Source organism: Mya arenaria, chromosome 2 (genome assembly GCF_026914265.1).
Source record: "Mya arenaria isolate MELC-2E11 chromosome 2, ASM2691426v1".
In the NCBI taxonomy this organism is placed as follows: Eukaryota; Metazoa; Mollusca; class Bivalvia; order Myida; family Myidae; genus Mya; species Mya arenaria.
The window spans coordinates 41,774,408-41,786,895 of record NC_069123.1 but is presented as its reverse complement, the minus strand read 5'-3'; the positions used below and the strand labels follow the sequence as shown (position 1 = coordinate 41,786,895).

Sequence of the window (12,488 nt, the reverse complement as noted above, 5' to 3'; positions counted from 1 at the left end):
TTTTTGTAGCCTTTAAAAATTTTGTATTGTTAAATTCCAGCTTTTTTTGTAGAGTTTTGTTGTAGACACATTCTATAATTACATGTACACTGGATTGACTGTCTGTCTTCTGTTCATGACAATTAACTGTGGAATTTATATAATTACACAGAAACTGTATTGTTATTTTGTTTAAATGCTTATTTGTTCCTCTAGAGGTGTTGCTGTTTCTCATGTTGATAAGGTCTTGTTCCGTTAAAAAGCAGCATGAGTTTGATTTTTTTTGTTAATTTTTGCTAAATCACTAACTTCATTAAATATTTCAATTATTATTATTTTAGTTCTGTACATACTATTATTGATATACATTGGAAGAGGATGTGTTTGGTCAACAACACAAGTCAACAACACAAATAGACAACAACATTTAAAACAGATAACAACACAAAAATAAGACTGTGTTACATTAATGATAACACGAAAATAAGTCTGTGGTACATTTGCGATAATAAAAAAGTCTGTGGTACATTTGCGATAACACAAAAAAAGTCTGTGGTACATTTGCGATAACACAAAAAAGTCTGTGGTACATTTGCTACACACCAAAAATGTTTGTAGTACATTTGAATTAACACCTAATTAAGTCTGTGGTCCTTATGTGATAACACAAAAATAAGTATGTGGTATATTTGAGAGACATCTAGATAATGTATTTGTATATTTGACCAAATGCACCATACCTTTATTACTACACTATTATATTATTGTTTAAACTATATTTCTTTTAGAGGTACCATGTACACTAGTAGTGCAATAATACTAACACTTACTAAATGTGATAAAGATAATTATAGAAAATATTAGATTAGAATCCCTCTTTAAGCTTTGATAGTGCGCATGTAAATGAGAGTTCCGTAAATCAGTGTAACTTATTTATTTGACAGAGATAATAACATACCGTGTAGATGTTTAATGATTAACTATGTACGTGTGATTTCAGATGTGAATCCCTACCGTCCCAGCTATGAAGTCACCAACAGGGCCTTGAAAGGTAAGAACATATTTTTGAGTTAATGCTGAAACCAAAACCATGTATATTTATGCACGCTTTCGAAGAAGAGGGCGTAAATTGGTTTGCTCAATTTGGTAAGTCAGTTGGTGGGTAAGCCAAAGTGATAACTCGCCAGTACCTGGACCTAGGGTCCTCAAACTTTGCTTGGTAGTTGGACGTGATCAGTAGGTGACCCCTTATGATTTTGAGGTCATCTGCAAAAAGTTCCAAGGACATTTTGAATGCAAAAAGCTTGTCCAAGTGATAACTCGACAATGCCTGGACAGTATATGGTCCCTATTGATTTTTAGGTCATGAAGTAAAAAGTCATGTTCACAGTGACTTTGAATGCAAAAAATACTTCCAAACATGCATTGACTGTCCTCAAAGTTGACATGGAGGTTCAAAGTGTGACCAGTAGATAACCCCTATTGATTTTTAGGTCATCTGGTCAAATCAGCTGGCATTTTGGTCTATGCATATTTTATTCAATTGTCCAAATATTCCTGACAACATGACACTCAAGGGGGCATAGCTGTGTTCGACAAACATCTCTTGTTTAGTTCTGTATTGATACTTACCTTCCAAATTGTTGGAGGCTTTCAGCATACATAGGGATTGGTCTTTAATTTCTAGATACCTGTTTAAGACTTGGTGTCTGAACGTGTGCCCGCTATAATGAATTAAACTGGTGCTAATAGGTTTATTCTCTGTAGTCCTGCATATAATAAATACTATAGTTGTTATTGCAAGCTTGAATCTAAGCTGTTTAATACTTATATGACGAGAAATGTCTCAAAGCTCATCTGATTATTCATTGTTCTAAATGTGTCTATTGAAAGTTGATACACCATTTTAAAATGTTCCGTGGTTTTGCTGAAAAAGCATTCCCATAATAATATAAAGTAATGTAATTTTCCATGCTTAAAAGCGTCAACATTAAGTAATAAGACAGAGGTATATTGGATGTTTATATTACAGCGGACCTTGATGCCGGATACCGCTCAGAGCCAGAGTACCGGTCTAAACTGCGCAGCAAGAGCACCTCCGGTATCGGCAGTGTGGGCAAGACAGCTCGGACCTTGTGAGTAACACAAGAACTTTGCTTGTGTGCCTTTCTGGGGGAGGGTAGGAAAGAGAGATGGTGGGTGGGGGCACGGATTGGGTGTTCTCAAGATGGTGAAGATATTTTGATAAAATGATGGTTTATACTGTATAAGAAATATTGGCTATATCAGATGCCATTTAAAAAACAAACTGAAAACAGCCAAAAAAATCTGTATTAATTGTAAACAAAATAAAATGTTAGTTTTAAATTTACTGACAAATACAAGGAAACATAAAGATGGCTCATAAAAGATTTTAAAACTGGCACATTTGTAAACATTTTTGGTATATGTGCTGCCTATTTCCCAGTTCCCTGCAATCTTAAACTAAAATGTCCTTCCTGTAACTTGCACGAAATCTTGACTTTAAATTGTGGCAGATAACTCTTGTCTTGTTACTTTGTGTGTTTCATATATGTTTCAACTCCCTTGTTTAAATGTGTTCAAAAAGGTCTGAGCCTTGTTTTGTCAGGTAAAATTGATGGTTTTTGTCAATTGCATGTACCGGTATGTGAAACAATACTCTGTGATTATCTTAGAAAAGCACATCTTGGCATTTGCATGTCTTATCTAATTAGGAGAGTTTTTCATTTTTTTATCATACACGGTTCTTTACACATCATAACTTTAATCTGTATTACCTCATGCATAATTTATCAGCTTAGCGATAAATCAAAGTGAAACGTATCGTATTGATTGAACGGCACTAGCTGTTCTAACTGTTACCTAAAGCGTCAATGACTAGATGCTGATCAATACTGAATGGATGTTTTCTGTAATGTACCATCACCACCACATTGTGTCTTCCTGTTTAACCGGATCAGCATGGTGTTTTACAGTTTATGATTCAATTCTCCATTTACCTGTGAAAGGCAAGTTCACGTCTTGGTTACATTTGTCAATTCTTAGTCTGGAACCGTTGGATATTACTGCTGCAGCTGCTATATTGCATCCATAAATGACAATATTGGTTTCCATGGCAACCTTTGAGGCAGTATTGACTGTATGAGGGGATTGTTTGTTGTCTCACCTGTGTGGTTAATGCATGTATGGTCTCACGTCAACAGACACGCGGAAATAGATCCTTGCTTTGACGGGCTCCATTTAAGGTATTTCCAACGTTTTCCCATTTATAATTGTGTTGCGGATGGTTTTTCTCCTAAGTTTCAATGGATTGTTGTATGTTCCATTTAGTTTCTTTAGATTGTAATTTCTTATATGCATGATACGTATTGTTTGGCATCTCATCTCCAGTTGTATTCATTTTCCAACAGCTCAATCTATCTTGTGTTTTTTGTTCATGTTTGAAGTGGCAATCTCACAGATGGACCGTTTGGATTATTTTTGTCTTAAAAAGAGCCAATTTTTGCCTAAATGTCTGTGAACCAGTGAAATAAGACTGCAGACAAAAGACTAGATAGCAGTTTTTCATATTCATGTTCGAAAATTTATTTTTTATGCCGAAAAACTCAATTTTCTTAATGCGTTAGTAATGCATTTAGCCACAAAACTTCAATTTTCAAATGTAAATATTAAAGTCTGCATTTTGATATGTTTCACCAGTGTTATATCACTGGTTTCCAGATATTTACGCAAAGATTGGTTCAAATCAAGACAAAAAAAAAATAAAAAATGTCAGAACGGTCAATCTGTTAGAGTGCACCTTTAAGATTGAGACATATCGTTGAACTTAAGTTGTTGTTAATTTTCAGTTTAAGGTAACTTATCTGGCATGATGAGTTTAGCCTGCATGATGGTAACCAGCATGTTCTGTCAGTTATGTGTTATCATAGTAAATAAATTTCAAATTGTCTTTTAAGACATCGTTTTATCTAACAAATTGTCTCTTGAAAATTCTCTGTATCTTTTTCAGTGGTTCTATCTTTTATTTGATTTTCTTACTTTTTAAAAGTAAATTTCTCAGCAGATGAACTAAGATTGTTTCCTCAGAAAATATACATTCATGTATTCCAATAGTGTTGACTTTGATGTTTCTGGAATGTTTTTCTGACGTTGCTGGTCACCTTTCCAGAGACATAGGAACCCTGCCTACCGACCTCGAAGACTTCATCAAATATCTCGAGTATGTGTCAACTTACCCCACCCACTGCCATATACACAGGCTATATAATAATACAGAATATAATAGGATATGCAGACTGCTCATTTATTATCAAAGAATATTATGATGTAATCATAATTATGCACATTTCATTATTGTTCTTATTATACCAGTATATAACAGTAGACACATGGAAATAATTAGTATAAATGCAAGGCAGATTAACCGACACTATGCACTTGACAATTCATAGTATATTTACATTCATTTCATACCCCATTTTCATATAATTTTCATTGTCATTTTTTGCATTTCCATGGAAACAGAAAGTTAACTAAATGGTATGATTAACAATATGTTGTATGTTTGATATTAAGATTTGTCCATATTGTGTGTTACATGGTTGTGGGGGAAATTCAATGCTCCAAGTTTCCTGTTGTTTGTTCAAATGTTTCTTGTTGATTTCTGTTCAATACTAGGTTAATTATCTTCACAGCAGTTACTTTAAGGTTAATTAGATGTGAAAAGAATAATTAGATAGTTCTGAATGTTATTTACATTTAGTTTGTATGTTGAAGTAGCAGATTGTAGGTGGGCCCTAAGGAATGAAATATCAGCACCTCATAGAGTCTTAGAATAGTCTCTGAAATTGTAGAATAAAAATTAATTGCTTGACAACATAGATTATATAGTAATCCATATAGTCTTATAAAATGGCACCAAATACAACTTTCAACTGCACATTGTTAGAACCTGCATTAATTGGAATGTTTTGTCTTGTCATTATTGCCAGAATAAATGTAGATTTACCCTGTATTGTGTTAAAATATGCTGACAATATTTATTTTTTAAACAACATACAATTTGTGTTATAAATTTGAAATACAATGTAAAAGAAAGAAATTATTTGTCAATGTAAATTCTTACTCTGAATTACGTTGTCTGTTGAGTGGTATTTTGTTGATATTTGGTCTTAAAATATTTCTGTGATATTACAGTGGATGGTCACCACCAAGTGCCAGAGCGTCATTGGATGTTTACCGAAACCAGCCACGCAGCATTGTCGACTACGAGCCAGGGTTCTCATCTATAGCCTTCAGAGAATCAAAGACTGTAAGTATGTCACAGGGAATCTATGTAATTTTTAGACTACTTTCTATATATTTGCTGTGTATTTTAGGCATTATATTTTGTATTCAAGGTGAAAGTCATTTCCATGGTGATGAAAACCTTCATGTATGTCAAGGTCATTTGAGTGTGAAGGGCACTAGGTCAAGGTCACAGTTTGCTGTACTTTGCGCCTACTATGCACAGTTTTCTCTTGATTTATATGAATGCTAAGCAGCAGTTACTGCTATAAGTCTTAAGTTGGTTTTGTGTGATAAAGGTTTTGTGTATATCAATTTTGTATAAAAAGATGGACACCAAAAGCATGTGAAGGTTGCCATTAGAAGTGTTGCCTTGAGTCTTTAGATGCTCTAACTTCTTTGTAAATGTAGATGCCATTATTGATAACTAAATAAGCCAAACTGTATGTGAACTTTTCTGTACATGTATTTTGTGAAAACAATTCAAGACAGCTGTTGAATAAATACCATCAAATGCATTGAGAGGTCTTAGATGCGCTTTCTTGATAAAGATAATTTTTGTCATAGATTTTTTGTTGTTGTTGTTGTAGATTTCCTCAGCAGGTGCATAAACAATTTTGTTGGCTATAATTAAAAATATCAAAGATACTACATGAAACCTAAGGTGATACTAAAATTATCAAAAATAGATGAATTTTGATGCACAATACTTGAAAATATTAAAGATATTACATGAAACTTATTGCACTTGTTTACAAGCACAGTTTATATAGCAAGTTCCATAACTCTTGCAGAATTAATTTTTGAGTTATTCCCCTTGGTCAACTGAAAAAAAAATTTGGATAAAGCGTTATCATTTGTCTTGGGTGTTCTGGGTTTAAAAAAATAATTTCTTTCGAGGTAAACTCAGCTTGTTTGAGATTATGTTTTTGTCATACGTATAGGAATACTGGTATTTATTCAGATGTGCATTAAAATTGGTTTTACAATCATTTCATATCAATCATTTTGAAGCAGCATGCTGTGATCATGTTTCAGTACAATCTGATGGATAGACAATCAATAATATCCTCTAAACATGTTAGTTTTCTGCAAAAGGTATGGTTCATGTTGAGGATTCTAATTATTTGATGAAATCTTAGTATAAAGTTCATATTCTGCAAATAATTTTCAGTTTTGCCTGATATATTATGTTAATATTTAAAATCAAATGGTTATTAATGTGAAGGTAGGTCCATTTTCAATATTATCAAACACCAACATTGCAGGACCTGGTAATTTATTATTGATAATCCAATCAACGTACAGATAACATAATTGTTGAGTGTTTACAATTGACCAATCAATAGCTTTGTCTTATCCATTGCCAAGCAATAAGATGTGCTGAGACTAATTGACCACATCTTAATTTGCAGATAGTTAATTTATAGCTGAGGTTTGGATCAGAAAATCATTGTTTAGGTTTAAGAATTTTCTTGGATTTATGCTGTAGGAACGTAAGTTAATGTTCTTTCCTTCGTAACAAAATAATGATAATGGGTTGATTGTTCAGAACTTTGTGAAAGTAAGCAAAGGTGTTAACTTCATCATTGTTAACTTTCATATAATAACTGCTCTGGAAATTTCATGGATACACTTGTGCCATGCTGCATTTCTGACAATATTAGGGACAACCGTTTCAGCTCTACTTGTTTTGTTTAGGTATATGAGCACATCATGACATGTCTTACTTTAAAAAGTTAACAATGATTTTGTTTATCATGTTGTTAACTTTAACAAACTTCTTAACTATCAGCCCTTTTATGATAAAGTAATATAATAGTTATTTCATCTTGCTAAAGTCCAATAGCTTAAGGAACTGTTTCATTGTAGTACATGAAATATTAATTAAAGAACAATACTTGTAAGAGATATCCAATGGTCCCAGAGGGATTTCATTAACATTAGCTTGTAGGTCTTGTGTCAAATCTAAAATGTTATAAGCTTTAAGATGAGAGGGATGCTAGTCTTCAATTTTATGTTTGTTATGCTGTAATAATTATAAATGTTGATAATTCATTTACAACGTGTTGCCGTTCTTCATCAGGGTAGGCCATAATATTAGACTGGCTGTACTAGATGCAGGGAAACATTTGCATGTGTTTATTGCCGCATGTATTTCAGTATTGCCTGCCATATTACCTACATATAATGATATTTACGTTTGCAGCCATGTGGTTAAGTTTAGTGGTCCATAGGTCTTTCAGCAGTTGGGTTGTATAAAATTAATGTTCATGCCAGCAAAGCAACATATTCTGTAAAGTTTGCTTCTACAAATAAACTTTAAAATGTATTGCCATGTTTTTTTGCAATAGTGAAATCATGAGTTTTTAGGTTTAGTATACATTAAGATCAATAGATTTTGTAAAGTGAACCAGGATAGGTCACTAAACATAACTTGGATGTTTCATTTAAGTCCTCATATTCCAAATTGTCGGCATGTACTGTAAGTCCTCATATTCCAAATTGTCGGCATGTACTGTGCATGACATGTATGTAGCCTGTACGCGTACTTGATGTGAGATACATTTGCATGAAAAGTATTCTTCATTGCATTTATTAGCAACGCTCCGAGAGGCCCCAATCCTACACAGGGCTATCACCGGCTGAACGGGAAAAACTTGCGAAGAAGGCAAAACTTGCATATAAGAGAAAGAAGGTAGCATTCTGTAGAAAACTGTCTTTTACATCGTGTGGTGTGGCATTTGGTAAATTTAGCTAATATGGTGCTGAACCAGAGAACTGCGGCTTTGTAACATCTAATAGAGTTGTTTTAGGCTTTAATAAAATTTATTTCCTAGACTTTTCCCTATCACGAAAATCACTTCTTGACCATAACACATTACCATAGAAAGTCTTCCTTCACATTTTTAGTAACACAAACACAGATTTTGTGCTAGGAAATAATTTATTAATGCCTAAAGAAAAAGATATTTTATTGTAAACTTGTAAATTTTAATGTAATTATTTTACTGTTGTATTTGTCAAAAAATGTTTTCATTTGTTTTGTTTAAAGGGAGATAACACACCATACATATCATTGCTTAAGGCATAGAGTTGCTTCCCTTAGTTCAACAATTATCATTAGCTTGTATACACTGTCCAGACCTTGACCACTGTAAGTGTTTTAGAGTCGTAATAGAATTCCAAATATCCCTGTTTTTGTTTTTAACCCATCAGATTACCAGTAATGACCATATTCCTTGCATTATCTGTTATTTATATTTCTTATGTTATATTTCATATTTATATTCCTTGTACAGAGATATTTTATCCTTGCACAGCATGACTCAGTGGCTTTCAGCTTTCTAGCATGGGTTTTTGCCAGATTTATTTGAAAGTATAACTGATTTATAATTTATTTGCATTTTAGTGCTGCCTTTTTTGTGTATTTCATATTCATTCTGTATTTTGTGTTTTTGTAACGTATTCAAATGGAAATGTTTTATGTAATAAATCATAATTTTATGTTTGAGCTGCATGATTTATTGAATGAAATGGTTTCTATAGTAATACTGTAAATCATAGAATGCATCCCTTTTAAGTCTGAAGTATTTGTGTGAGCTACACAAACAGTACAACATGATATTTTGTATGTTTGCAGGCTGGGAGCCACAACCCACCCCCTGAGCTGCCCGGACAATACAGCACATAGTGAGTGCTCATTTATTGTTCATGTTCAATAATTACGCAAAGTTTATTCATAAGATTTTTGCTAAGGGCTTATTTGAGTTTAAATTCTCTGCCCTGTCTCTGTCAAGTTGAAATATCAACCCTGTTGCAACATTGTGGCAAGAAGGTGTAAGCTTCAAGCCCGTTGCAACATTGTGGCAAGTAGGTGTAAGGTTCAAGCCCGTTGCAACATTGTAGCAAGTAGGTGTAAGGTTCAAGCCCGTTGCAACATTGGGGCAAGTAGGTGTAAGGTTCAAGCCCGTTGCAACATTGTGGCAAGTAGGTGTAAGGTTCAAGCCCGTTGCAACATTGTGGCAAGAAGGTGTAAGGTTCAAACTCGTTGCAACATTGTGGCAGGAAGGTGTAAGGTTCAAGCCCGTTGCAACCTTGTGGCAAGTAGGTGTAAGGTTCAAGCCCATTGCAACATTGTGGCAAGTAGGTGTCAGGTTCAAACCCCTTGCAACATTGTAGCAAGTAGGTGTAAGGTTCAAGCCCATTGCAACATTGTGGCAAGTAGGTGTAAGGTTCAAGCCCATTGCAACATTGTGGCAAGTAGGTGGCAGGTTCAAGCCTGTTGCAACATTGTGGCAAGTAGGTGTCAGGTTCAGGCCCATTGCAACATTGTGGCAAGTAGGTGTCAGGTTCAAGCCCATTGCAACATTGTGGCAAGTAGGTGTAAGTTTCAAGCCATTCTTGAATGTCAGATTACAAATGATATCAAATAACGATTCATAATCAATATGATTTATTTTGTGTGCATGAAATTGCATGTGACAAACCCCTTGAATTATGTATTATTTGACAATATGTTCTACACCAACATATATAGAATATATTTTTTATATATTACTGTCACCATCATTTATTAAACATCATTTACATGTAGGATATAGACACAATGAGAAATATAAGACCGACAGGTTTAAATGACGTTCCAACTGCTATTACACACAATGAAAACTCATAAATCTGTAATATTTATTCACTCACTGCATTAATCTAAAACTTAAAAGGCTGTATGCATGGCTGAAATACAAAACCTGGCTCATTCTGGCCTCAGTTGGATGTCTTTGTTAACCAAGGGTTTACCGTAAACCAAGGGTTTACTGTAGGTTTACTGTAGTTAAATGCTGCATTGTGATGATTTATTATGATTTAAAATACAAATTCTTGCTTGTGCAATCCGTTGCAGTTATAACATATCAAAATCAAGTATAGTCATAATCTTTTCATTTTTGAGCTGCAACACTTAATTTAATGAAGGAAGGTATGTTCTCATTTAATTTATTGTTGCTATTTATGAATAAAAGATAACAAATACCTTATTTTTGAAACACAAACAGTTGTTGACCTCTAAAGTATTGCTAAAGTTCACATTTCACCGGCCTTCATAAGATAATCTTGACTTATTTATTTCTGTTTATCAAGGTAATTAATTGCTCTTTGATAAAGAATGACTGTTATCATGATTTTTGCCATAACATTAATTGACTGTAGTTGCTGCTATGGTTATCAAAAGGCTGTTCTATATTCAGTTTAATAGGTGATATGTCTTTTAAATGCAACATTTAAAGCATGTGTCTTGCTGAACTCTGGGTGAAATATTAGTCTGATTCATTTTAAATTCCATTTGTTAATTATTAATGCGTGTTCCTGTATCCAAGAGGAAACTTAGCCTTATTTGGCAAAAAAGTTGCTAGTTGCTGTATTTTCGTTGAAAATTTGTGAAAGAAACAAAAAAGAAGAAAAAGCCTCCATTCAGGAGTATTAAAGTTCTTTAATCCCTGTTTTCATCAGAGTCTCCACATTTGGTTCTAAACTTTGTGACGACCTCTGTGACTCTTCATTTGACCTTTTCATTCAAGGTTTATTATGTTACAGAATAATCTGCTGTAGTTATCCAACAAATTTGTTTAATTTGTTGACTTTATTATTTAATTACCTAATCTTGTTAAAAGGGAAATATCTTGACATAAGCTAAGTCACAAGTTTTACAAGTTGTAATGTGGAGAAATTCCTCTGACTTTCAGGGTGTTGTTGAATTTTAAGTAATGGCTTTATTGTAAGAAATTGCCTATACATCAGTTTTATACTCTGCCTGTATTTCTTTCATAATTGGATGCCTATTGATGTCTATTCATTTTTGGTTAATTATTTGTGCTTATTCATCTCATTGACTCCAATGTGTGACCTTGAATTGACACTAAATTAAGTTTAACAGCCCAAATTGGATAGTTTTGTGTCCTTGTTGGACCATTGGATTTAAGTAACATTAGGTTTATTCTGAAAAGTGGATTGTTTTCATAGTTCTGTGATACAGGTTATATTGGTTCAGGCGAATGGTTCGCTGTTATTTAGCCTGCAAAGTGGCCTTATCGAAGTTGTGGGTGGATAATGTGCCGTGAGGATTATGGGAGACATCAACCCAGAACCTTTCAAGATATAATAACAAAGACACGCTTTTTTGTACATGAGATTTGTATAAATAACTCATAATGGAATAAAAAAAGTAATTTTCTAAATTTCACCTGTAGATAGCCTAGCTTTGAGCATAAGATAAAAAAAAAATGATGGATTTGAAAGAAGTGTATTTTTGCATTAATGGAATCAAGTTCCGTGTTTTCTAAACATCACTTTTAAGTAACATGGCATATGTTGTGGATGGCATGTGTGACAAAATCAATGAGTGATTGATTGATGTTGGTGATTATGTTGAATTAATTGCGATTCCATGGCCGGATATAACTCGCAGTAGTGCAATATACAACATCTGCAGCGAATGGCGGCAGGATAATTAAGCTACTCCAGGCCTCTGCATGGAAATTAAAATAATAACAAGACTGGTTTATATATATTGTATGCCGTACTGGATATCCCGTTGATACATTATTTTAATTAATTGAAAATGGATTGCAGGAGGTTATGGATTTGAACAAAAAGTTTCCATGCAAAAATATGGCTGATTGAAAACATTAGTGAAAGCTTTTGATGTTTCGTTTGTTAAAAATAACAAAACAAAGTTTGAAATCATGTTTGTTTTCTTGCTAAATAAATCTCAAAACACTGAATTATAAAAGGATTTTTTATTCTTAATATGAAATGTCTTTTGTATTTAGAAATATAAGGCAAAGGTTAACTTTAAAGTGACAAGCCCTTATTGGAAGAGAAGTAGCAGATGTAAACTATAACAAGCACAGGATGTTTAATGTGAAATAGTAAAATAAAAGGTCATATTATTATATTGTAGCTCTGGTTTATTTCATGGTGGGGAGAGTATGGTAATGTTTATTCATTGATCATAATGTGGTGATAACTAGGCATGATGAAAGGAGAAACAAGGCATAGGTGACTGACGAACAACAAACTTCTTGTAGTAATTCATGTGAACGGCTGTGGACATTGCCATTGAGAGATTGTTCATGTATTAGGGTTGTTTACCCTGGATAAACATTAAAAGAATTCTTGCTTTGATTTACAATGGCGTTAGGTGA

General features: G+C 33.5%; 1 protein-coding gene across 25 annotated transcripts in view; it reads left to right on the top strand.

Annotated features, from left to right (window-relative positions):
• LOC128208138 (sorbin and SH3 domain-containing protein 1-like) overlaps positions 1-12,488 on the top strand; it is a 99,874-nt gene that overhangs the window by 68,961 nt on the left and 18,425 nt on the right. For 21 of the 25 annotated variants that reach the window (XM_052911727.1, XM_052911704.1, XM_052911603.1 and 18 more), the window contains 6 exons: positions 980-1,030; positions 2,012-2,114; positions 4,169-4,219; positions 5,197-5,311; positions 7,889-7,984; positions 8,930-8,979. In XM_052911727.1, coding sequence (XP_052767687.1) covers positions 980-1,030; positions 2,012-2,114; positions 4,169-4,219; positions 5,197-5,311; positions 7,889-7,984; positions 8,930-8,979 — 466 coding nt within the window. The remainder of the gene's footprint in view (positions 1-979; positions 1,031-2,011; positions 2,115-4,168; positions 4,220-5,196; positions 5,312-7,888; positions 7,985-8,929; positions 8,980-12,488) is intronic. The other 4 variants (XM_052911735.1, XM_052911558.1, XM_052911584.1 and 1 more) reach the window with 3 other exon arrangements.